Here is a 27,208-nt window from a genome sequence, read left to right as displayed (position 1 = left end):
CCTGCATCGGCAGGCGGACTCTCAAGCACTGCGCCACCAGGGAAGCCCCATTTTGAGTTTATTTTTAGGTGTGATGAGAGATATCCTCTATTTATAGCTAAAAATTCTGAGACTTACATAGGTTAAGTTCCCTTTTCAAGATTACATAGCAGGTAATTTGAACCTTGTTGACCTTCAAATCTTGTCCCCTCCGCTCCAATGCACTTGGTTACTTTAGAACTTTTCAAATAATGATAGAATTTGCTCCTATTGTTGTGCTTTTAAAGATAGAAAACATATTATGATTATCAATATTAAAAGTGAGTAATGCTTAATCATCTATAAAGCTTTGATTCTGTAAACAATCTTGAAATATAATAAAAGCAGATATAATTTTTTTATAAATGAAGAATTGACTTGCCTACAGTCATAAATGTTGGGAGATTGGTGGAGCTGGGACCAGACCCATATCTCAGGGATTCCCAGTCCACTGTACCTTATCTTAACTACAGCTCAAGTGACATATATTATGCCTCCTCCCCTTCTCCAAGTCAGAGATTGTATTTTAAAGCCCCAAATACTTGTGTTTTACATGAGCTCTTTCTTTTAAAATATTTATTTTTATTTTTGGCTGTGTTGGGTCTTTGTTGCTGCGCACAGACCTTCTCTAGCCGAGGCAAGCAGGGGCCACTCTTCATTGCAGTGCGTGGGCCTCTCACTGCAGTGGCTTCTCTTGTTGCGGAGCACAGGCTCTAGGTGCGTGGGCCTCAGCAGTTGTGGCACACAGGCTCAATAGTTGTGGCTCGTGGGCTCTAGAGCCCAGGCTCAGCAGCTGTGGTGCACGGGCTAGTTGCTCCACAGAATGTGGGATCTTCTCGGACCAGGGCTTGAGCACGTGTCACCTGCATTGGCAGACGGACTCTCAACCACTGTGCCACCAGGGAAGCCCCTGAGCTCATTTTTGAAATATCTGTCCACTGGTTTCCTCTATCAGTTGAAGATTGATACACTCAGATTTACATCAGAATATTTGGCAATTTAGTACTTTTACCTGCAAGTAAAAGATTACTACTTCAGGTTTAGTTATTTTCACTTTCTAAGATTTCCTGAGATAATTACCATATATGAGGAATGGAAATAAGTATTATAGAAGTCACCACTTATTATTGTGTGCCAGTCATAGTAATTCTACAAGTTAGGAATTTTTATCCATCTTACAGGTGAGGGAACTGAGGCTCAAAGAGGTTAAGGAACTGGCCCAAAGTGACACAGATATCAAGTGTCAATACCATGATTTGAATCTTAAGTCTATCCAGCTCTGAAGACTATACTCTTGCCACAAGGAAAAATAATCCTAAAATAGTTGGTCCTGTTTCCAAGGCACAGGGCTGAGTTTTCAGATGGTCTGAGGTATAGGAGAGCCAGGTCTGTCTATGAGAAATGGTTTCACTACAAAGGAACTCTTCCTATAGCTTAATAATATGCTGATCTCGTTTGCTTGATTTGTGTGTGGTTTTACTCATTTAGCAAATGAGCACAGTATTATTTTTTAAGCAATCTCTGTGTGTATCTTTGAAACTCATCTTCCATTAGTGGAATAAGTCTGTTACCTCTCACTGACTGTCCTTCCCACTGCTGGTCATTATTGTTTCAGCACTGGAGACATCAGCGTCATTTTAGGAATATCAGGAAAGAGCCTGCAGAACAATCTTGGGATTTACGCAGTTTACTGAGATTGTAGATTAGGAAAACATGTAGCTTTCTGTATAGAATTTTTGATATTTGTTACATTTCTGATGCCAATGAATTACATTTTAAAATGACTTTATTTTTTTTAAAAGGATACACTTTTTGTGTGTGTGTGTGGTACATGGGTCTCTCACTGTTATGGCCTCTCCCGTTGCGGAGTACAGGCTCCAGACGCGCAGGCTCAGCGGCCATGGCCTACAGGCCCAGCCGCTCCGCGGCATGTGGGATCTTCCCGGACCGGGGCACGAACCCCTGTCCCCTGCATCGGCAGGTGGACTCTTAACCACTGCGCTACCAGGGAAGCCCGATACACTTTTTTTTAATGTTTAAATTTTTTATTTATTTTAGGCTGCATTGGGTCTTTGTTGCTGCGCATGGGCTTTAGTTGCGGTGAGTGGGGGCTACTCTTCTTTGCAGTGCACGGGCTTCTCATTGCGGTGGCTTCTCTTGTTGTGGAGCATGCTCTAGGCTCGTGGGTTTCAGCAGTTGTGGCACGTGGGCTCAGTAGTTGTGGCTCGCGGGCTTAGTTGCTCCTCGGCATGTGGGATCTTCCTGGACCAGGGCTCGAACCTGTGTCCCCTGCATTGGCAGGCGGCTTCTTTTTTTTTTTTTGCGGTACGCGGGCCTCTCACCGCTGTGGCCTCTCCCGCTGCGGAGCACAGGCTCCGGACATGCAGGCTCAGCAGCCATGGCTCACGGGCCCAGCCGCTCCGCGGCATGTGGGATCCTCCCAGACCGGGGCACGAACCCGTGTCCCCTGCATTGGCAGGCGGACTCTCAACCACTGTGCCACCAGGGAGGCCCGGCAGGCGGATTCTTAATCACTGCACCACCAGGGAAGCCCTAAAATTACTTAATTTAAAATAATACAAATTATGAAGCTGTGTAGAAATGGAACCCTTATACACTGCTGGTAGAAACATAAAATGGTGCAGCTCCTCTGCAAAACAGTCTGGCAGTTCTCAGAAGGTTAAACACAGTTACTGTATGATCCACCACTTCCACTCCTAGATATATACCCAAGAGAAATGAAAACATATATCCACACAAAAGCTTATATGTGGCCAAAAAGTAGTGTCAGCAGAAAAAAATGCACAACCTAAAAGTTAAGAATTATGTTTTATTTGATGGACTTTCTGAGGACTTCAAGCCCGGGACACAGCATCTCAGATAACTCTGAGAGATTGCTCTGAAGAGGTAAGGGAAGAGCCAGGATAAATAGGAGTTTTTGCAACAAAGACCAGGTAGTTGGAACATCAAAAGATTACTGTTAATTAAAGAAAACCAGATATGTCAAGTTATGGAATTTAGTGCTTTTCTATGTATACAAAGATGCAAGAGTCTGGGCTCACTGGGATCATTCCCTTGATATGCACCTCAACTATCTGGGGCCAGCATCCTGTGCTTTCTCATCCTGAGTCTCCTCAGAGTGTACCATCAGGGGTGGCTGCAGCTGGGGTGGCTGCAGCAGTTAACTGCTAGATGGTGGGCTTCCTGTTTCTATCCTATGTTCCTCAGGGCTCATCATCAGGGAGGCTGTAATGTGATGGCTTGATGGCTGCAACATCCTTTGTTTACTGGTAGGGCAGGCAATATTTTTCATTCACAGTAGAAGCAACCTAAGTATCTACCAACTGATGAATGGATAAATTAAATATGGCATACCTATGCAGTGGAATATTATTTAGTGATAAAAAAGAATGAAGTGGACTCCTCGTGGTGCAGTGGTTAAGAATCCACCTGCCAATGCAGGGGACATGGGTTCGAGCCCTGGTCCGGGAAGATCCCACATAACATGGAGCAGCTAAGCACGTGAGCCACAACTACTGAGCCTGCGCTCTAGAGCCCACGAGCCAAAACTACTGAGCCCATGTGCCACAACTACTCAAGCCTGCTCAAGTCTAGAGCCTATGCTCTGCAACAAGAGAAGCCACTGTAATGAGAAGCCCAGACACTGCAACAAAGAGTAACCCCCACTCGCCGCAACTAGAGAAAGCCCACATGCAGCAATGAAGACCCAACACAGCCAAAAGAAAAAAATTATTTAAAAAAAAAGAATGAAGTACTGATTCATGGTACAAAGTGGATGAACGTTCAAAATATGGTAAATGAAAGGAGCCATACACAAAAGGCTGCATTATGTATGAAATGTCCAGAATAGGCAAATTCATAGAGATAGAAGGCAGGTTTGTGGTTCCCAGAGAATGGGAGGAGAGGGGAATGGGGAGTGACTGATAATGGATATGAGGTTTCTTTGGGGAGATGATGAAGCGTTTTGGAATTAGATAGTGGTGATCATTGCACAACCTTGTAATATACTAAAGATCACTGACTTATATACTTTTTTTTTTCAGTGTTAATAGTTTATTAATTCTCTTGCATCCATTCATTGCTTCATTTAACAAACACACCTCTAGTGCCACCAGCTATGCCAGGCTCTGTGCTAGGTTTGGGAGATACAAAAGTAAATCACATATTCCTCTCTTAAGACACTAATACACTGTAGATACGGTCACATAGATAATTATAAGAAAATGAAAAGCACTACAATAAAACTGCATGAAAGTATTGAGGGAGTCCAGAGGAGGCAGTAGCAAAGATCAACATGAAGGCCCCAAAATCTGGATCTCTGAAATTTTTGGTAGAAGTGTTGTATTGTCTACATCAGATCCGAAGTGCTGTTTTCAACAGGAGGCACATCGTCCCTCTCCTGATTAATTTTTTTTTAACATCTTTATTGGAGTATAATTGCTTTACAATGGTGTGTTAGTTTCTGCTGTATAACAAAGTGAATCAGCTATACATATACATATATCCCCATATCTCCTCCCTCTTGCATCTCCCTCCCACCCTCCCTATCCCACCCTTCTAGGTGGTCACAAGGCACCAAGCTGATCTCCCTGTGCTATGCGGCTCCTTCCCACTAGCTAGCTATTTTACATTTGGTAGTGTATATATGTCCATACCACTCTCTCACTTGGTCCCAGCTTACCCCTCCCCATCCCCGTGTCCTCAAGTTCATTCTCTATGTCTGCATCTTTATTCTTGTCCTGCCCCAGGTTCTTCATAACCATTTTTTTTCTTAGATTCCATACATACGTGTCAGCATACGGTATTTGTTTTTCTCTTTCTGACTTACTTCACTCTGTATGACAGTCTCTAGGTCCATCCACTTCACTACAAATAACTCAATTTCGTTTCTTTTTATGGCTGAGTAATATTCCATTGTATATATGTGCCACATCTTTATCCATTCATCTGTCGATGGACACTTAGGTTGCTTCCATGTCCTGGCTATTGTAAATAGAGCTGCAATGAACATTGTGGTACATGACTTTTTTTTTTTTTTTGCTCTGCGCGGGCCTCTCACTGTTGTGGCCTCTCCCGTTGTGGAGCACAGGCTCCAGACGCACAGGCTTAGCAGCCATGGCTCACGGGCCCAGCCGCTCCGCGGCATGTGGGATCTTCCCGCACCAGGGCATGAACCCGTGTCCCCTAGCATCGGCAGGCAGACTCTCAACCACTGCGCCACCAGGGAAGCCCATGACTCTTTTTGAATTATGGTTTTCTCAGGGTATATGCCCAGTAGTGGGATAGCTGCGTCATATGCTAGTTCTATTTTTAGTTTTTTAAGGAACCTCCATACTGTTCTCCACAGTGGCTGTATCAACTTACATTCCTACCAACAGTTCAAGAGGGTTCCCTTTTCTTCACACTCTCTCCAGCATTTATTGTTTGTAGATTTTTTGATGATGGCCATTCTGATCAGTGTGAGGTGATACCTCATTGTAGTTTTGATTTGCATTTCTCTAATGATTAGTGATGTTGAGCATCCTTTCATGTGTTGGCAATCTGTATATGTTCTTTGGAGAAATGTCGCTTTAGGTCTTCTGCCCATTTTTGGATTGGGTTGTTTGTTTTTTTGATATTGAGCTGCATGAGCTGCTTGTATATTTTGGAGATTAATCCTTTGTCAGTTACTTCGTTTGCAAGTATTTTAGAAATGAAAAATAAACTTAGGAAAACCAGAACAGTAGTTTTTCATGGAGCTCTTAGGACTGTGAATAGGGACGGGCAGGATTTAGAATGTGGAGATGGAGTGAGGGGACTGAGGCTGAAAGAAAAGTGAATGTAGGAAGGTGTTCAAGAGCAGGGCAAGTATAAAGACAGGTAAGGTAAGCAGTTCTAATTGTTAGTGGAGCAAAGTGGGCAGGAAGGGGAGAAGTGGGATTGGGCTGGAATGCAGAAGCTGTCGAAATGCCAAGACAAGGCATCTGAGCTTTCTGTGTGGGCTCTAGGAGGGCTTTAAAGGCTTGCTGCCAGTCTACCAGTAATGTCTTGGTGATGGGCTGCCTGGATTTGAAAGCAGCATGCTTTTATTCCCTTTATTTGTATTTTCATTCATGATTTATTGAGCACCAGCCACATATCAGATGTAACTTACATTAATTCATTTACTCCTCATCACAACCCTATAAGAGTCAATATCTTTATCTCCCCATTTTTCAGACAAAGAAACCAAAGCTCAAAGGTTGTTACCAGTAAAAGGCCAACCAGTGAGTGATGGAGTCTGGCATCAACTCCAGAGCCAAGGCCTTATACCTCTCTGCACCTACCTCCTCTCTCCAGTCCATTTTCTCACCTTTCTCAAATCACCATGGCCTCTGCTCTTACAGACAGTAAAATTAAGCCACGGAACCAGTGGATCTTGACATTTTCTGCTAAGCGATTAAATACTTAATTTCTTGGTTTCCAGGGCTCATTTCAGATTTTTTACCTCCTATTCATGCAAGCTAGCCATCACAAGGGCAGGATTCGTTACCTATAAGGCAGTTATGAGACACCTTGGGATAAAACGTCAGTTGCTTACATTGTCTACTTTACAAGCTATTAAGAAGGTGTAAGTACCTTCCCTGCCGAACAGCTATTTAAATTTTGCCCTGGAGCCACCCTTTCTTTAGTAAAGTTGGAATTTGAAGACAAGTTAAGAAGGATAAAATAGCAAGAGAGCTCTCAACTAAAATAGCAAGTTCCTCTTTAGACTTATCTTTAAGCACAGTATTCCTTTACTCTCTAAGGAATCAGTCCATTTTACTGGAACTACTTAGAGTCAACAGCTGGAGGGTCACCCTGCTCTTGCTTTTCCCTCCCAAACGAAAGTGCTTACCTTATCCTTCATTTCAAAAACAAATTAAAATTCCTAATCTCACCAGATGTGATTAAGATGATTCTTAAAGCTGTTCACACACTTAATAAGCCCAATTATATTTTTTATTCATCCTGACATAGTTCCTTTTGTTGCTGAATCATAGGTTTAACATTTTTAACTGATGAAGCATCAGTTTCCCCCTCTGTGGTCATGTTGAGATCTTGAGCAGTGGTGGAAAAGTGCACTTAAGTGGTGTACAGATTGGGCAACTCATTTTTAGATTTTTACATTAGACGTTTACACTTGGTTTTGTTTCCTAACCTTGTGGCATCTCTCCTGTCTCCGAGGAGGCTGGAAGGTTGGGAATGAACTGAGCATCAGGGAATAGATCAGAGACTCTGCACTACTAAAGACCTAATTAGGTCATCTCTCCCGTCCACCTGCCAGGGCATGATTGCTAAAGTCTCCTTCCTTAGGAGAAGGCTGTTTCAGAAGCACTTTTACACTTTATGTCCAGCTTCTGTTTTCCATTATTGGTAACCTGACTTTAGACAGTGACAGAAAGATTTGTAAAATATTTTTGGCCATTGGTTTTTTTATTAATGGTTTTAAATGTTCATTCACTCAACAAATATTCATTGACCACCTACTCTGGAATATATAGTCCAAGGCAGGGAGAAGGAGGGGGACAAATGCCAATCAAAAAGTCACACAAACAAATGTGAAATGTGGCTTTGACAGGTGCTGTGAAGAAAGGTACAGTGATATGAGAGCCTGTGTTAGGGACATTTTACCTGATAGAAAGGGGCAGGAGGAGGTGACCTGTGAGCTGAGATCTAATAGATGATTATTAATTAACCTAGTAAAGGAGGGAGGGAACAGTAATCCAGACTGAGGGAACAGCAAAGAAGCAATGCTGTGCCAGGGGGAGGAGACTGCAGACAGGAAGGACCCTGAAGATCAGTGACGAAGGGGTGGACTGAATAGGCTCTTTTTTTTCTCTCTTTGATTGAGCCTTGTCTAAAAATACCATGGTAAAACAAGGCTCTGCTGCTTTAAAAACAACAACAAAGTGGCTTCCCTGGTGGCACAGTGGTTGAGAGTCCGCCTGCCAATGAAGGGGACACGGGTTCGTGCCCCAGTCCGGGAAGATCCCACATGCCGCGGAGCGGCTGGGCCCGTGAGCCATGGCCGCTGAGCCTGTGCGTCTGGAGCCTGTGCTCCGCAACGGGAGAGGCCACAACAGTGAGAGGCCCGCGTACCGCAAAAACAACAACAGCAACAACAACAACAACAAAGGATTTGAAAAATCACTGTCTTAGGCCATCTACCTGACCTATCAAGGAAGTTTTATAACCCATATCACAGGTGATGTGTCATGTGACACATACCTTTCGTCACCTTCTCACCCCTGTCAGATTGCTGTCTCTCTTTAAGCCTGTTTTCATGAAATGCAATGAGTATGTTTGGCTGTCTCAACAAATCTCTGAACTCAGTTGTCCAACACACAGCCCCTAACCATTACGAAAAATATTCTCATTGCAGATGACAAAGGTAAAACCATATGGAGTTATTTTAGGTCAGTGGTTTTCAAATAATTTTTTAAAGCAGCGGAATCCATTTTTCAATTGAGATCTAACATGAAGGCATCAAAAGCGCAAATTATTTTTATTTTCTTCTTTGTGCCTTTTTTCTTATATTTTTCATGTTTTCTAGCATGAACATTGATTGCTTTTATTATCAGAAGATAATGGATTTTAAATTATGTAGCCGTTTAGGAAAACTGAATCGTTTCATGATAACAAGTTTCAGGGACCAGCACAGACTGAAACAGATGGCTCCCTCTGTTACAGTACCCCTGTTGACCTTTTCACAACTAGGGATTACTAAGGCACAGGGTGACTGTGGCTATTTCTTCATGAAATTATATGACAACAGCAGAAACCTTACTGACGAACAGATGTTTTTCCCAAGTGGAGCTTTTCTTAATGAAATGGTTGCTTAGAAACCAGACCATAATAATAACTTTTCTATATTTAGTTTGTAAAGTGATTCAGTTTGCAAAATTACTAAGTCAGGGAATACTAATTAGATAAAATTGAATATATCCATTACTTCTTGTCTTGTAATTGAACAACCAAATGTTAAATTAGCAGCAAAATTTTGTCCAGATGTGTCTATCCAAATGCTATTCATAACAAAGGCATATAAGGAAAACGAGAGCTCATAGAGCCATCCTGCTCTACTCTTAACTATATGATTCTCTAGTGGCACCGTGTGTTTGCTCTTTTACCAATTTGTATTAGAAGCTGTTACATGTAACACTTACTAGGTTGCTGAGAGGATCAGTGGGTCAAAAATTGTACGTGAAAATGTGAAAATAACCTCCAGTTGAGCTCAGCGAGACAGCAGTGTGAAGGAAAGGCTCAAGAGTGAAGATGCTTGTTTAAGATGACAGGTTTGATAAATGGAAAATCTTAACATGCTAAATATTACTAACAACAAAGAAACCTCAATATGTGCCATATTCGTCAGGTGCATTTAATCTTACATTCAAACTAGACAAAAATCTAGAAGAAAATACATTCCTGTCTTCTATTTCCAATAATGATGAGATACCTCAGCTGAAAACAGTTTTTATGCAGGGTAACATATTTAAAACACTTTAAAAGCATAAATGAGCTAACAAGAAAGCAGTGAATTACCAAGCCAACATCTTAAGAGAAAGCCAGACCCTAAAAGGTAGAGGGAGCTTAAGAACCTGCATTTGCCCTCAGAGTATTTGCTGAAATTCAGTTTTAGTTTCATGCTCTTGAAGGTCAAACCTGCAGAAATGAAAGCCTACGTCTAGTCCCAACTTGAAGTGGGGAGTCAAACAGAAGACCTCCAACATTAAGCTTAGACCCCAAAGGAATACACCTTCAGATGAATCAGATAAAAATGGTACCCCTTCACCTCATCCCCAGGGACTGAGAGGGGCATTGTCTTGTTGCTAGAGACAGTGTTATCAAAGCATGGTCCATCTTCCCTGCAGATTTGCATTATTGGGATTCAGGAAAGTTCAAGCTGGGAATTAGAGTTTAAGATGTTTATATACTGGTAGTGTCTGTGGATGTCTTACAAGAACAAAAGCATATCTCTGTGGAAGAAGGGACCTTCACCCTAGACCCCAAAGAATCCTCAAAATAATTTTTTAATTTTTACTTTTATTTTTTAATTTTTAATGTTTAAAAATTTTATTGTGGTAATATTTAACAAAAAATTTGCTATACTAACCATTTTTATTTTATTTATTTATTTACTTTTGGCTGTGTTGGGTCTTCGTTTCTGTGCGAGGGCTTTCTCTAGTTGCGGCAAGCGGTGGCCACTTCATCGCAGTGCGTGGGCCTCTCACTGTCGCGGGCCTCTCGTTGCGGAGTGCAGGCTCAGTAGTTGTGGCTCACAGGCCTAGTTGCTCTGCGGCATGAGGGATCTTCCCAGACCAGGGCTCGAACCCGTGTCCCCTGCATTGGCAGGCAGATTCTCAACCACTGCGCCACCAGGGAAGCCCAATATACTAAACATCTTTAAATGTGCAGTTTAGTGGCATTAAACATATCCACAATGTTGTATAATTGCTATCTATTTCCAAAACTTTTTCATCACCCCACACAGAAACTCTTAACCATTAAGCAATAACTCTCCATTCCTCCTCTCATAATAATTATTTAATTAATAATTATTGTATATTTAATTATGTACAATAAGTAAAATATATTCACAAAATAACCAAGCACAAGGAAACAAGGTCCCAGAAGACTTTAGATGTTGGACTTATCACACACAAATTATTAAGTAACCAGGCTTCCTGTATTCATAGAAAAATAAGACAAGCTTGAAAATATCTTCAGGGATAGGAAACAATCAAAGTTGATGTAGCAGATTTAAAAAATAAACCAAATAGAATGCCTAAAAATAAAAAGTAGAATAAAATTAAAATTTCAGTGGATGAGTTTTACAGCAGACACAGCTAAGAGAGAATTAATGAACCAGAAGGCAGAAAGGAAGACATTATACAGAATGCAGCACAGAGAGACAATATTTAGTCTCTGGATGGAGAAGTCAAAAAGGAAGGATTAATAGATTTCATCTCTTAAAAGTTTAAAACTCATTCACGTCGAAAATAATTTAACCTTAATTAAAATGTAAAGTATAATTAAAGAAAAAAGATTTGCAACAAGAAGGACAAACATAAATCTGTAGAGACATAAAATAGATTTGTGGTTGCCTAGAACAGGGAGTCTGGGCAAAAAAAGAAAGTAACTGCTTGGGTAGGAGGTTTCTTTTTGGAGTGATGAAAATCTTCCAGAATTAGACAGTGATGATGGATGCACAGCTATGTGAATATACTGAAAACTAATGAATCATATACATTAAAAGGGTGAATTTTATGGTATATGAATTACATCTCAATAAACTTTTTTTTTAAAAGGACAAGCAGTTAAGCCTCTATATATAAAGAGTTCATAGTGATTAATAAAAAAATATCCAGTAGATAAATGGATAAAAAAATAAATAGGCAATTCATGATAGAGGAATATAAGTAATAAAAATTTGAGAAATTTTTCTAATAGGCAAAGAAATGTAGATTAAAATAATAATGAAATACAGGTTTTTTTTGTACCATTTCAAAAAACACAGATTTTTTTTTTTTTTAATGGGACTATCCAGTGCTGGCCAATTGTATTGAAATGCACACACTTGAACACTCTTGGTAGGAGAATTAATAGGAACACTTTTGGAATGCAGCTTTGAAAATGTTTATATACTTGCAGCCAGTTCTTTTTCTTTGGGGAATCTACCCTAAGAGTATAAATGGGAGTTAGGTGCCTATACTAATTCTGTCTTTAAAAGTCTATGAAATTTTTCCACACATGAATAATTATGCAAATGACTCTCGATCCCAGGGGCAGCTCGCAGTTGAAGAACCCTGAGCTTTTTGCAGCATAGCTCCCTTGTCCCCTTCTCTAGGAAGCCCCACCCCTTCCTACACCCTTTTTAAATTTCTCTCTCTGTGTTCTTGTTACACCCAAACATGCTGTACTAACCACACTGTCTTGTAATCATTGTCTAATTTGTCTCTCTCTCTAGACAGGTGCTGTCCTATTACGTTTATAACACTTAGTACCTGGCACAGAGTAGATACCCTATTAATGTGTGAATGAGTGAAAGAATGATTTCTATTGCCTTAATTCTAAAGTTGTTTTCCAAGCTTTATGATTTATGCCATAGCTGCAGATTACTTCTATATACTCTTTTCTTTTTAAACATCTTTATTGGAGTATAATTGCTTTACAGTGGTGTTATATACTTTTTTTTTTTTTTTGCGGTATGCGGGCTTCTCTCTGTTTTGGCCTCTCCTGTTGCGGAGCACAGGCTCCAGACGCGCAGGCTCAGCGACCATGGCTCACGGGCCCAGCTGCTCCGCGGCATGTGGGATCTTCCCGGACCAGGGCATGAACCCGTGTCCCCTGCATCGGCAGGCGGACTGTCAACCACTGCGCCACCAGGGAAGCCCTGTTATATGCTTTTATATAAGTGATTTGTAATTTTTTTTAGTTGACTCCTTTCCCCCCCCCCTTCTTTTAGCAAGAGATTTTCTTTTTCTTTTTTTTTTAATTTTGAATTTTTTTTTGGCTGCACGGCTTGCATGATCTTAGTTCCCTGACTGGAGATTGAACCCAGGCCCCGGCAGTGAAAACGCGGAGTCCTAACCACTGGACTGCCAGGGAATTCCCTCCCCTCTTTTTAACAGAAGTAAAATTGACAAGAATCCTTAATATTTCTCGATCCTAAGTAATAATATTGCTATTAAAGCTTTCAATGTTATTGTCAGACCACCTCAAATGATCTACTGTGAAAGCCAAGACATCTGGAGGAATAAGCCCCCCTCATCCTCCCATAAAAAAGAAGATTGTTAAATAAAACAAAGTTGTCCACTATGAAAACAGTGTTTGTGTATATGTGTGTGTGTGTGTGTGTGTATTTATTTCAAAGAGAGTGGTGTATGGATGAGAGGGCACTAAAATGCTTATGTTGATTTTAGGTTTCAGGTGGTTTTTTAAAAGCAGCTTTATTGAGATATAATTCACATACCATATAACTTGTCCCTTTTAAGTATATAATATAATATCTTTGAGTATATTCAGAGTTGCATGTCTATCACCACAATCCATTTTGGAACATTTCATTACCCTAAAAAGAAACTGGTTCCCCATAGCCTCCACTCCTCAATCCTTCCATACATCCATGAGTGATTTTTCTTTTCTTCTTTATGTTTTTCTCTAGTATTTGACTCTTTTACAGTGACCATGTATTATTTATATATCGTCAGGGGGAAAAAGCCACGTTCTTTTGATCGTGGAAACAGTTTTTCAAGTCTTCTCCTTTCCCCTCTATTTATAGGTGCCCTGCTTAGCAGAGGGATTTTAACCTGAGGGTTGTGTAGATCCCTGAAGGGGGCCATACTAGATATGGTTACTTGCCAAAATTGCAGGCAGGGTGTTTATGTGTATATGTGCATTTTATCAGGGCAGTTTATAGTAGCTCTGCCTGGTTTCCATATGAAACTACAGTTTAAGTCCTGCACGTCATGGTTACTAATTTCACAACAATCACTTTTTCTAAGCCAGTCCTAGCCCAGAGCACCTGTCACAAAGACTTGCCTAATCATCTCATTAGGACATCCGCTATGTTTAGAGAAAAATGGCAGAATTCAGGAGTTTTGAACTTGCCTGTATCACTGCTTAGTACCCAAAGCACAGAGCAGGTCTCTGAGCATTGACACTGGATCATGTGAAAGATCAGCCTTGTCTTGTTAGAGCTTCAGGCCAGGTGACCACTCCCCTGGGAGGCTTCGGCTCTCTCAAAACTAGTGAGAACCTGACGCATCAGTCAGCTTTGCTGATTCTGCAGCTTCTCTTTGCATAGGTTTGAGGTGAAAGGCCAGTAGAAAACTTAACAAAAAAATGAACCTGGAGTTCAGGTGGTACTCCCTCTACTGGGACCACCTAGCTAGGGGTCTTTAAGACTGCTTTATTTTCTTACCTAGATTCAGCTAAAAGAGAACTACATACTGTGTTCTGGGAAATCAGAAGCCCCTCTTTTCATACTATCAGTAAGTGTTTCTTTTAATAGCATAAAGAGAATGTTAATATACAAAATGTTTCATTCTTTGAAAGCTAGGTAAAGAGAACTAAATGAATAACATCCTGGTTCTTTATTTCTCACCCATGACCAGCTGAAATGCAAGTTTCTCTAAATGCATAGGGCAGTGATTACTCTCAAAGCAGTGGTAATTGCTGTTTTCCTTCCTTCCTCACTTACGCCTTCAGTCAGTTAGCGCAGCTTTGTTCATATTTCTGTATGTACTACAGAACCCTTGATCATCATGTTTTTGAGGCTCACTTTTCTCACCTCTGTTCTGAATCATGCAGAAGTATTTGATAGAGGCAGTCCTGACAAAGTGGACTCTAAGCTTTTTGGTGCTGTTTTGGGTTTTATTTTATTTATTGGGGGAGGGTAATAGAATAAGAGATTTAGGGGGCTCGCAATAGCCATAAATATGTGGAGTGGGGGTGTCTAGGAATCACTGATGGAAAACTGAAACTCACTAAAATCTAAGTTTTTTATTTCCTTTTGTATGTCTCCTCTGTCATCACTAATGTTAGCAGCATCTCAAGTTAAAGTCGTCTGTGAATTTCATTAACATTACTACCTCCCTTTTACACGTAAAGATAAATATAAATAAATACACCAATTAAGAACAAGGCAGTCCCCGTGAAGCCCAACTAGACCCAAGAGGATTCTGCCTTGTTCATACGGAATGCATTGTGCAGAGTGCCTGTCCTTCCTCTGACCTTGGAGTCTAACAGAAAGTAAACTTTATGGCTGATAAATACTTAAAAATATAAGATTTGCTATCTTTGGGGTTAGGATTTGCAAAGCTAGTGCTATTCCAGAAGTTATTTTCTCCTAGGCACTGCTGCCGGGTGGGTGATGGGTAGCAGATGAAGGTTTGCAGTCCTGCTCTGTCATGTGGCAGCTCTGTGATCTTGGGCCATATTTTTCACCCTTCTGTTCCTCAGCTTCTCCCTCAGTAAAATTAGGAATGAAAGTAGCATCTAATTCAAAGGATTGTTGGAAGCATTAAAGGGATGAATGCATATAAAGTGCTTAGGACCATGCCCGGCATATTGAAAGCACTCATTAAATGTTAGGAATTTTTACTGTCCTTGCTATTAGGTTTTTATTTATTATAATAAATAAATATTTCATGATCCAAATGGCTTCCAGCAAGTATAGTGAACTGTCGGTAAATATAGATTATTACTAATTTTAACTTTTTGCCCTCCAAAATGGGAATTAGAAAACAATGTAAGCAAATATATTGGCCTCATTTTAGTGTTTGAGTATATTATTTAGATCTTGATTTAAAGAGGCAGACACTGGGTACTGTACCGCCATTCTTACAAATCTTCAACTTATTAGTCTAACCCTCTTTTTTCCTCAGGCTGAGTAACACTTGCTCATCTTGAATCTTTATAAAGTTGTTGGGGCTTGTCCACACTTAACACAACTTTGGAGCTTTAGAGAAAATTAACATCACGTTGGCATGCTAGACGCTATCATTTACTCTGATTACAAGGAGAGCCCAGCTATTCAGTTGAGTTCCCCATACTTCCTTGATTTAATAACCAACTTCTCCAGTTTGTGCAGCTTCTTGGATTCTTGGAGCTGAAATGATTGTTAGTTTCCATTATAATGAGCGGTCTCTAATGTTACAACTGAAATACCCTGCTAGAGGGTAGTAGTCTCCTTCTCTTCAGGTTCTACCTTATCTTTGTGTCCTTGAGCTGCAAAAAGAGAGGACAATCACAGGTTGGTGATTATCTTTTTGTCATCAGAAGGAAAATTTCCTTGTGCCTTACCTCTTCACCATCATTGTTCTTTCAAACTAGAGCTTCCTCCCAGGTTAATATACATTTTACCTTCTTTCTAGTTTTTAAAACAAACTTATTTCTGTTAATTTCTCTGGACATAGTTTATAAAGAATCAAGAAGCTTGTCTCCTGCCCTGCTTACCCCCTCATGGTTACAGTCCTCAGAGATAACCATCCCCTCTACCCCTGTTTAAATAGTTTCTTCTAGTAATTACCTCCCTATTTATATAAATAAAATGCTCTCATGGATCTCGATGTTAAAAATTTTGCACATTTTCTACTCATTTCCTGTATGTTAGATGAAGATTTAGCATCCACATGCACAAATGCCTGCACATGCACGCCTCTACCCCTCCTCCTTCTACCATTTCCCCATCACAGTTTTTGGCTAAATCATTGGGCAGTGCTTGTTGCTGACTCTGGATATTATTCATTGCTAAGCCTAGTTCAGTTGTCCTTTCTTGTATATTTGCTTAGTTTTCTCTGTAATTATTGCTAATTTTTTACAAATGATCCAACAACTCTATCAAATACATATCATTATTTTGTCCCATCTTTGCTCTCTTTACTCAGACTTAAGCCTTTTTTTGGGGGCGGGGCACTGCATTGGGTCTTCATTGCTGTGCACAGGCTTTCTCTGGTTGCAGCGAGAGGGGGCTACTCTTCATTGTGGTACGCGAACTTCTTACTTTGGTGGCTTCTCTTGTTGTGGAGCACAGGCTCTAGGTGCGTGGGCTTCAGTAGTTGCAGCACATGGGCTCAGTAGTTGCGACATATGGGCCCTAGAGTGTGCGAACTTCAGTAGTTGTGGCATGTGGGCTCAGTAGTTGTGGCACGTGGGCTTCAGTAGTTGTGGCTTGTGGGCCCTAGAGTGTAGGCTCAGTAGTTGTAGTGCCTGGGCTTAGTTGCTCTGCGGCATGTGGGATCTTTCCGAACCAGGGATCGAACCTGTGTCCCCTGCATTGGCAGGCAGATTTTTAACTACTGTGCCACCAGGGAAGTCCCAGATTTCAGCCTTTAATACCTATATTCTTTTTATCCTTGTTTGTCAGTTTTTTTTATTCCTTGACTATCACTTTAGTGAGAGTTCAGGAGGAAGATGTTTGTGATCATTCTGTTATATTTGATTGAAAATTATTTTTACATTTTCATCTCTAAAAGGGACTGTTCTATTTAAAAGACTGTGCCCTTTATCACAGTTTTTTTAACTTGTATTTTATTTAGTTATATTTGATACATTACATGGTTCAAAATTCAAAAGGTACCAAAAGATGCAGAGTAAAAAGTCTCTTCTCTCTTATTTATCCTCTAGTCACTCCATTTCCCTCCCTAGAAACAACCAGTATCATTGGTTACTTGTGTATCCTTCCAGAACTATTTATGAATGTATAAATGTGTGTATGTATTTCCCCTTTGTACACAAATTGTTGAATTCTATACACATTGTTTTGTACCTTGCATTTCACTTAACAATAGATATTAGTATTTATTCCATAAGAGTTCTTTAAAAGCTTCTTTTTTTTTTATGGATGTCTTTCTTTGTCTGACTTATTTCACTTAGCATAATTCTCTCATGGTCCACCCATGTTGTTGAAAATGTTAAGATTTCTTTCTTTTTCATGGCTGAATAGTATTCCATTGTGTGTGTGTGTGTGTGTGTGTGTGTGTGTGTGTGTGTGTACACACACACCATGTCTTCTTTGTCCATTCATTCATTGATGGACTTTTAGATTGTTTTTGTATCTTGGCTATTGTAAACAATGCTGTAATGAACATAGGAGTGCATGTATCTTTTTGAGTTTGTGTTTTTGTTTTCTTTGGATAAATGCCTGGTAGTGGAATTGCTAGGTCATATGGTAGTTCTATTTTTTAATTTTTTCAGGAACCTCCATACTGTTTTCCACAGTAGCCATACCAATTTACAGTCCTACTGACGGTACATGAGAGTCTCCTTTTCTCCAAATCCTCTCCTACACTTGTTATATCTTGTCTTTTTGATAATAGCCTTCTAACAGGTGTGAGGTGGTATCTCATTGTGGTTTTGATTTATATTTCCTTGATGGTTAGTGATGTTGAACATCTTTTCATGTGCCTCTTGGCCATCTGTATGTCTTCTTTAGGAAAAATGCCTATTCAGATCATCTGCCCATTTTTTAATCGGATTTGTTTTTTGTTTTTTGTTTTTTGTTTTTTTGCTTTTGAGTTGTACGACTCTTACAGTTTTTTAATAACAAGTATTTGAGATATAATGCATGTACCATACAATTCACCCATGTAAAATATACAATTCAGTGTTTTTTATTATATTCACAGAGTGTGTAACAATCACCATAATTAATTTTAGAATGTTTTACCCTCCATAAAGAAACTCCATATCGTTAGCAGTCAGTCCGTATTCCCCCCCACCAACTCCCACAGCCCTAAGCAACCACTGAACCTACTTTCTGTCTGTAAATTTGCCTATTTCGGACATTTTAATATAAATGGAATCATTCAATATGTGGGGAGTTGTGTTTCTTAACAGTTTTCTGCAGAAATACCTGAGAAATTCAAGTGAGTAGGTGGTTTCCAAGTTGATGTGGGTATTTTGGAAGGTAGGTTTTTGTCTGCCCAGGGGAATAAATCTGGTTAGTTTTAAAATGGGGATGGGGCTTCTCTGGTGGCGCGGTGGTTGAGAATCTGCCTGCTGATGCACGGGACACGGGTTCGAGCCCTGGTCTGAGAAGATCCCACATGCCACGGAGCAGCTAGGCCTGTGAGCCACAGCTACTGAGCCTGCGCGTCTGGAGCCTGTGCTCGGCAACAAGAGAGGCCTGCGCACCGCGATGAAGAGTGGCCCCTGCTCGCTGCAACTAGAGAAAGCCCTCGTACAGAAATGAAGACCCAACACAGCAAAAATAAATTAATTAATTAATTTAAAAAAAAACGAAAAAGTTAACTATCATTAATTAAACTGGAATTTGTTTAAAAAATAAAAATAAAAAAAAAAATAAAGTGGGGATGACGTAGCAGATTCCAGGGATAGAGCCAGTCAGCAAAGACATTTAGGATTATACTGTCTTTCCTACAATGCAAGAGCACTGTGTAAAGTGAGACCTAAACTATGGTGACTGCCCAAGGTCTGCAGAATCACTGAGCAGCATGCTGAGGGATCATCTTGAAGTCAACAATGGATCAGAATACATTTCTGGCTTTGTAATGAAAGTCTTTGGGGGAAAAAAAACAGTTATTTTACACAAAGTTGACTGTCTCTATTTTGTCGCATAAAGTACTCTCAATAATATTTTTTCAGTTGGTTAATTTGCCTTATCCTGTGCTTTGCCCCAAAACACAGATCAGAACGCTTTCATGAACTCCTGCCAGATTTGGTTCACCTTTGCTTTCTCTGTATCTTATCTGTTACACCACATCTTGAAATGCATAGTCATTTTCCTGTGATCAGAGCAGGAGCAGGTATCTCTCACACAATCATTTGGTCCTTATTGCCAAAGGGATTGACGTGTCATGTTTCCTTAAAGCTAGTGCTGACCCAGAAATTACCCTGTTTTCATATTGAGGGGCCAAGGGGCATATGAAGGTTATGGTCAGGCTTCCTCAGTTGTCAAAATTCAAAAAACTTTTCAAAGAAGAAACAAAACAGCCACACAAAATCTCATCCCTTTAAATTGTTACATAGTCTTAACCGTCATATGTGATTCTCTTCACTGCTCCGTCTAAGAGTAAGGAAGGAACCATTGTCCTCTAGGGATTCATAAAATCATAGGTGGCAACTGTATCCTGAGAAGGTAAACTCAGACAGTCAGCCATTTGGCAGCAGTCTGTGGAGCAGGCCAGCAGGAAGATAAACAATTGCTAACCTGGGACTGTGGGAAGCAAGGAAATTGTACTTTGCTATTGGCAACCTTTTTATGTAAGATGGGGAGAATTAATGCTCCCTGGTGGAACTGAAAGTTTGGCATTATAGGAAAAGTTTTTTTAAAAATCTGAATTTGTTTCTTTAACCTGAAGAAGGATATATTAGGATTCCTTTGGTTGAAAAAAAATCAAACTGGCATAAGCATGAAAGGATATTTATTGGCTTATGTATCCAAAGGTTCTAGTGAGTAAATGTATAATTGGATCCCAGGGCTCAAAGCATGACACAGTTCTCTCCTTTTCTCCTTTCCTCTCTTGGCTTGACCCTCCTCTGTGTTTGCACCATTTTGGTGTTGACTTTCTCCACATGATGGCCACTGGCAGCTTCAGGTTTATCACTTCTACAGGCAAAAACAAGAAAACAAAACAAAACAATCCCCCCTCCCTCCCCACACACACACAGACTCCGGGAGCTCATCTTCCCTTGTAGTTCCAAAATTGGCTCCAGGATTGAGTCTCTTCCCCCATTCCTGAACCAAACATTGTGGTGGTGATGGCATGGAATATCCTAAGGCAGCCTTGACATGAGTTTGTTAACACATGAGGAGAGAGAAAGTGGGTAGTTAGCCCCACTCAAACTACATAGACTGAGAGTAGGGAAGGGATATTTCCCGAAGGAACAGCAGGTGTTGTTACCAGAAGAGAGAGTAGATGCTGTGTGCAACCAAAATGCCTGTCTGCTACAGAGAGGAAATCAAGAGCTCATTTGGTTTTGAAGTATACAGCAGGATATTCTCATAGAAGTAAATAACGTCTCTGCTAAAGATTAGTGAGATAAAAATAGGCATAAATGACAGTAGAAGGGACTTTAGTAGTACATGTTTTTCAGGAAAGCTAGATACAGATCAAAGTTTTATAGAGCAAATCCCATTTTATGACTGAGTTCCATTATGAAGTCACAACTATATTCCTAAAAGAAAACAAATCCACTGAATTTCGAGTTAGGAACTTCTGATGAAGAAGTAGACTGCTACAGATCTATAATACATACCAAGCCGTGTGATACATCAGTGCTAAAACGTCTGCCAGCGTTGCAGTCACCAACTATCAATTCACTTTTCCGTTGGGCTCTTTTAGAATGTGGAAACTGTTTCCTTCATTTATCCTTTTCTTAGCTGCAGACATTTTTCCTTTGCTAGGAGGTCTCTGACTCCACCTTGGACCTCCAAAAACTTACCCCTCGTTTTGCGTAATGGAGCTACCTACAAATGCATTGTCACATTTTGCCAACAGGGAAGCTGTCTAATTCAGGTTCTGCCACAGCCTGAAACTCCCTAAAGAGCAGAGCTTCTGTTTATGTAAAACTGGAGGCCACATAAAGGAACACAGGGCTTCCCTGGTGGCGCAGTTGTTGAGAATCTGCCTGCTAATGCAGGGGACACGGGTTCGAGCCCTGGTCTGGGAGGATCCCACATGCCGCGGAGCAACTAGGCCCGTGAGCCACAATTACTGAGCCTGCGCGTCTGGAGCCTGTGCTCCGCAACAAAAGAGGCCGCGATAGTGAGAGGCCCGTGCACTGCGATGAAGAGTGGCCCCCGCTTGCCACAACTAGAGAAAGCCCTCGCACAGAAACGAAGACCCAACACAGCAAAAATAAATTAATTAATTAATAAAATCCTACCCCCAACACCAAAAAAAAAAAAGAAGACAGATGTGGCTTAAGACCCACATGCAGAGACTTCCCAGGCTTTTCAGGCAATGAAAAGGTATAGGGGTGAGGAGGGCAGACAAGAGGATGGACAAGCAGGTGTAGCCCTCAGCAGTTGCATCACCTTGGTGTACATCTATTTATAAGAGAATGGAACCCCAGCCTATAACATAGAAAACAGTATATAGACTTTGCCTGCAAGATTGTCAAATTAAATGGAAGAATGGTAAACTCAGATAAAAAATAATTATAGATTTCTCAAGCATTTATATTACTCCTTCCCTATCTTCTCTTTCTTAATTCCTGAAATTTATATCAAGACTGTATCTCTGAACCCTTTTATTCATTCATTCGTTTGACAAATAGTTATTGAGCACTTGTTATGTGCTGGCACTCTTCTAGGCATTGAGGCTACAGTGGGGAACAAAACAAAATCCTTGACTTTGTAGAGTTCACATTCTGAGGACAGCAGTCAATAAATAAACAAGTATATATCATTTCAGGTACTGTTAAGTGCTAAGAAGAACAGTGAAGCAGGGTGAGAAGGATAAAGAGTGGTAGAAGAAGGAAGCTGTCATTTCATATACGATGAATGTGGTATTTGAACAGAGAGACATGATGGGCTTTTAGGAGCAAGCCATGGGCTACCTGGAGGAGGAGCAGCCTAGGCAGAGGGAGAAGTAAGGCGAAGATGCTGGGTCCAGAGCAGCGTGGTCTACAGCTAGGAGTTCCAGCCACAGTTGCTGGAGGACAGTGAGGAAGGGAGAGTGTGGTAAGAGGTGAGGTCAGAGGCAGAGCGAAGGCAGCTGGGGGATGGGGGCTGCTCATATTAAGGGAAGAAGGGAAACCAGTGACGGTTTGGGCAGAAGAATGATGAGGTCTGACTCATTTTAACCAGATAGTTCCAGCTGCAGTGCAGGAATAGGGTAGCACGGAGACCAATTAGGAGATTTTTGAAAAAAATCAGGCCAGAAATGATGGACCAGAGTGGTTGAGGTAGAGGTGGTGAGAAGCATTCTCACCCTGGGTGTAGTTTGAGACCTGAGTTTCCTTCCTTCATTTGTTTTTTCCTTTTTCCTCACTATTCTTCAGAGTATAGTACCTAACCCCTCCCCCCAAGTAATGGAATTTGTATTTATATAGTTTTGAGACTAGGGGCTTTATTTCTGGTCCTGTCTTAGTCGTGTCTCGCCTCCTCTGTCAGCCCCTGTAAAGTTTACTCGATACGGGGTTGGGCTCAGATAATGATAACACTGCTGCAGATTCTACATCTAGGAGTTCTGGCGTGATGGGAGAGGGGATCAACAAGTAGGAAGGGAGACTCAAGAGCAGGATCTTCCTAATTCTGATCAGGGAACTCAGCCGGAAGCACAGTCTACTACTAATCATGCCCAGAATTTGCATTCCTTATTTCCTTACAGAAATTGTTCTCATCACTGACAGTTTTACAGAGAAAACTCATACTGGGGTAGAGAACTGCAGCAAAGACAGGAAGCACTGCTGTGCTTCAGACTGATGTGTGCAGCGACGATACTTGTCATAGAACCTTAGTGTCTCAGACTTGGAAGACTCCCTCGAGGACATTTGATCTGGTCTTCTCCCACTGCTGTGTAAATCCCTGCCATGATATGTAATCATCTAGCCTCTGCTTCCAGAGTCTAGAATCCATAGATCATAGAATGTCAGTGCTGAAAGTGATCTTAGAGATCATATAGGCCTGAGACTAGAAGAATCCAGGAGTGTGAACTCTCAGACCCATGCTTTTTCCAATCACAATGTTGTCACTCCAAATACAGGGCAGCCCTTGCTGGTAGAATGACAGAGGTGAGTTTAAATGTCTCTGTTTTCATCCCATCACAGGCTGTCTGGGCTTATTTTCTTTTCAGTGCTTAACAGTAATGAATCCTTTCTTTTTATTTTCAACCCTAGGGGTTGCCGTCCTCTCAGATGTGTACCCTGAGAAAATCTTGCCTGGCCTGTTGGCACAGTATGATGGCGGTAAAGACAAGCACACACTGGAGACCAGAATGAAAGTCGGGGAAATCCTGATGCGAATTGTCAGGGCATTAGGTGAGTTTTCTTGTTCCAGCATCTGGAATGGGGTCAGGGAGCAGTATGGCTGTGGAACCAAAGTCTGTGCACCTGGAGGCTTGTTATGCTAGCAAGGTGAGGACAATTTGGGGGCTGAGGTGAGTTACTCCTGTTCAAGGATTTAGCAAATGTCCAACGCGCACCAAGAGATTGGCAGCAATAGTGCCCATGCTTCTACAACTGCTTAGTCTCCTCCGCTGAGCTGTGTTGGGGCCCTGATTTTCCTCAGAGCTGGAATGAGAAGTTTCCCACTTGCTGAGCAGCAGCAACCATGAAAAGAAGGGGAATGTCAGACAGGGAAAGAAGAGCGCTAACTCTGGTTGAATGACTTCTGTGTGCCAGGTCCTCTACGTGTATATAATCTCATCTAATTTTCCCAAGAAATTCTGTAAAGAGGCTGTTGTTGGGCCCATTTTATAGATGAGGAAACTGTAGCACAGGGACCTTCAGAAATTTGTTCAAGACTCATTCAGCTGGTAAATACTAGTGCTAAGAAGTGAACCTACCAACTCGAAGGAAGTTGCTCAAAACCACACAAGCTGAGAGTTGTAAAGCCGTAAGCTCTAGAGTCACACTGCTTGGGATCAAATCCCAAGCTGCTGCTTAAGGGAAAGATGCTGAAAAACAAGCTAGCTTTGGGATTCCCTGGCGGTCCAGTGGTTAGGACTCTGCGCTTCCAATGCAGGGGGCGTGGGTTCGATCCCTGGTCGGGGAGTTAAGATCCTGCATGCTGCATGGTATGGCCAAAAAAACCCAAAAAACAACAAACTAGCTTTTGCCTCTTGTATCAAGAATTTACGTCGAGTTCTTCCTTCACCAGCATTTTTAAGGATTTCCAAAGATTCCACATAGCCATGCATCATTTCCATGGACGTAGCCCTTAATTTTCCTAATTTCTGGGTGACCCTCTGGCTAAAGAAGATAGAACCTAGATCTCCCACCACTTAAATTCTTTTATTGCTGAAAGGAAAATCTCATGAGAGTGAAATTAGAAGGTTTTTTTTCTGCCCTTTGAAGAAGGGCGAAATTTCTATATTTGCCTTAGTCTTAAATATGGGTCTGAAACATACCAGACAAGTGCACCATTATGAGAAATGATTGTCTCACAATAGGTGTGTTAAGTTTAACATATTACAGGATCAAATGCACCTCTGACTTCCATTTGTGTGTATCATTGTGATCATCAGTCTGAGAAGGATGTGTCTGATGCATCAACAAAACATGTCTGTTCTCTGTAACTTCTGGTGGACCGCTATCATTGGCGTGATAAGCGCTGAAAAGGCACATTTCTCCATCTCCACGGGCAAGTCCAAATCATTTCCTGTGGTGAGATTGAAGGTGGGGATGAAGGACTAGGTTGAGCGGGAGAGAGGGCTTGCTCCCCCTTACATAGTCCTATAATTAGCCCAATTTCCAAAACTGCCTTCTGGCATTTCAAAGCATATTCCATCAGTTCTCAAAGTTCTAATCTTCCTGTAGCCTACTCTAACAAGTATCTAGCTGTAAACATTGCCTGAGCTTTAACTGCTACTTTCTAATTCACCTTACCAACTTGTCCAGGTGCATAGATGAGATGGCTGACTGAAATCCCTTAAGTGAAATTAAAGCCCATTTTTACAACATATCCCATGTCCTCACTTTACTATTGGTGTGGAAATCCTTGTGACAGCCACTTTATAAGACTTCTTTAATAAGTACCCTAGTTTCCCAGGCCCATAGGTAGGAGCCAGGTGAAGTTTGATCAGTGGTGTTTCTAGTAGGATACATCCGTAATAAACTTCCCCATCAACCTTCCTAGTTTCCCAGGCCCATAGGTAGGAGCCAGGTGCAGTACTACCACTTCCTCTTGGCTTCAGTTCCCTAACCACATCTACTTTTCATCCTGCCACTAGACAATGGTGGAAAATCAGCAGGAGCTTTTTTTTTCTTTTCATTAAAAAAAAAAAAAAAGATTGAAGTATCATATACATATAGAAAAGTATATAAAGTACACTAATTTTAATAGTGTAGTTTTATGGTTCTCTACATATCTGCCATCACCCAGATCAGTACGGAGAAACTTCTAATAACCCATAAAGTTTCCTTTCTTCCCTTCCTAAGCTAAACGTGCCCCAGAGGTAAGCACTATTCTGAATTTTTATCAGTATCAATTTATTTTGATTGTCCTTGAACCTCATTTAAAAAAAAATTATTTATTTATTATTTTTGGCTGCGTTGGGTCTTCGTTGCTGCGCGCGGGCTTTCTCTAGTTGCAGAGAGTGGGGGCTACTCTTAATTGCGGTGCGCAGGCTTCTCATTGCGGTGGCTTTTCTTGTTGCAGAGCACAGGCTCTAGGTGCGTGGGCTTCAGTAGTCATGGCACATGGGCTCTAGAGCGCAGGCTCAGTATTTGTGGCGCACAGGCTTAGTTGCTCCGCGGCATGTGTGATCTTCCCGGACCAGGGCTTGAACCCTTGTCCCCTGCTTTGGCAGGCGGATTCTTAACCACTGCGCCACCAGGGAAGTCTGAACCTCATTTTAATGGAATTAAATCCCCATGTTTCCAGTAAGTTGATAGATACGGACACTTGGGTAAGTATGAGTCAAATTTTAGGGGGCAAGAATATTTCATAGGCTGTGCTGTGTATTGTATTTCCTGTTGTCTCACATTGCAAGGCGTATGATGTCTGGTGTCTCATTTTAGTGATGTGAAGTTTGATCAGTGGTGTTTCTAGTAGGATACATCCATAATAAACTTCCCCATCAACCTTCCTCCTGTTGGTTTTAAGTAACCACTGGTGATTGTTGCCTAGATTGTTGCTGTTATTTCATAGAGGTTACACTTTTTTACACATAAGGAAACAGATACAGAGACGGGTACTAACTTGCCTAATGTTACATAGCTAATTAATGATGGATCCAAAATTTCAATCCAGACAATCTGACTCCAGACCCAGTCTCTTACCCAATACACAATACTGTATCCTGAAAATTTTCCCATGTCATTAAGCATCTTTTTCCTGTCATTAACACACATTTTCCACATCCTCTATAATTTTTAATGATTGCATGAGACTATATCATTTGAATGTATCATAATTTTTTTCAACTGACCAGCTTAAAGGTTGTTCTAATTTTTCACTATTATGAATTACGTTAGGAAAAATTTCTAAAAGTAGAATTTCTTAAAAGCATGTGCATATCTTAAAACATATTTATTACTAAATTATCTTCCCAAGAGATTGTGCCAGTTTATATTTTAATGTTTGAGAATATTTGTACCCTCATCAGCACTATATATGCTATGTGTTATTTTTATCAAGCAGATATATAAAGAAATGTTATTTTTTTTATTTTCATTTATTAAATTGACAGGGTTAAATATTTTTCATATTTTTATTAGCTAAATTTTTGTGTGTGTGGAGGATGTATGTGTGTGTGTGTGAATTGCCTGTTCCTATCCTTTCTTCATTTTTCCATTGGGGTGTTGATTTTGTTATTTAATTTGTAAAAGCTTTATATATTTACAGATCTTGAACCACTAACATTTATGTTGTAAATATTTTCTTTGGTTTTTTTACATTTTAGTTTTGTTCATATTTTCTGTTTCCTTTGTTTTGAAATGTAGAAGTTTTTTATTTTGATGTAGGCAAATCTATCTTTTCTTCTATGGTTTCTCTCTTATATAGAAAGGCTTTTTTTTTTTTTTTTTTTTTGGG

The 27,208-nt window shown here is 40.7% G+C and overlaps 1 protein-coding gene across 1 annotated transcript in view; it reads left to right on the top strand.

Moving 5' to 3' along the window:
* TANGO6 (transport and golgi organization 6 homolog) overlaps positions 1 to 27,208 on the top strand; it is a 188,581-nt gene that overhangs the window by 84,230 nt on the left and 77,143 nt on the right. The window contains exon 15 of the mRNA XM_007449938.1: positions 23,350 to 23,490. Within this exon, the coding sequence (XP_007450000.1) occupies positions 23,350 to 23,490 (141 nt within the window). The remainder of the gene's footprint in view (positions 1 to 23,349; positions 23,491 to 27,208) is intronic.

This window comes from Lipotes vexillifer, unplaced genomic scaffold, assembly GCF_000442215.2.
Source record: "Lipotes vexillifer unplaced genomic scaffold, Lipotes_vexillifer_v1.1 scaffold1235, whole genome shotgun sequence".
NCBI classification, from domain to species: domain Eukaryota; kingdom Metazoa; phylum Chordata; class Mammalia; order Artiodactyla; family Lipotidae; genus Lipotes; species Lipotes vexillifer.
The sequence above is the reverse complement of the archived record's forward strand: the minus strand, read 5'-3'. Positions and strand labels throughout refer to the sequence as shown.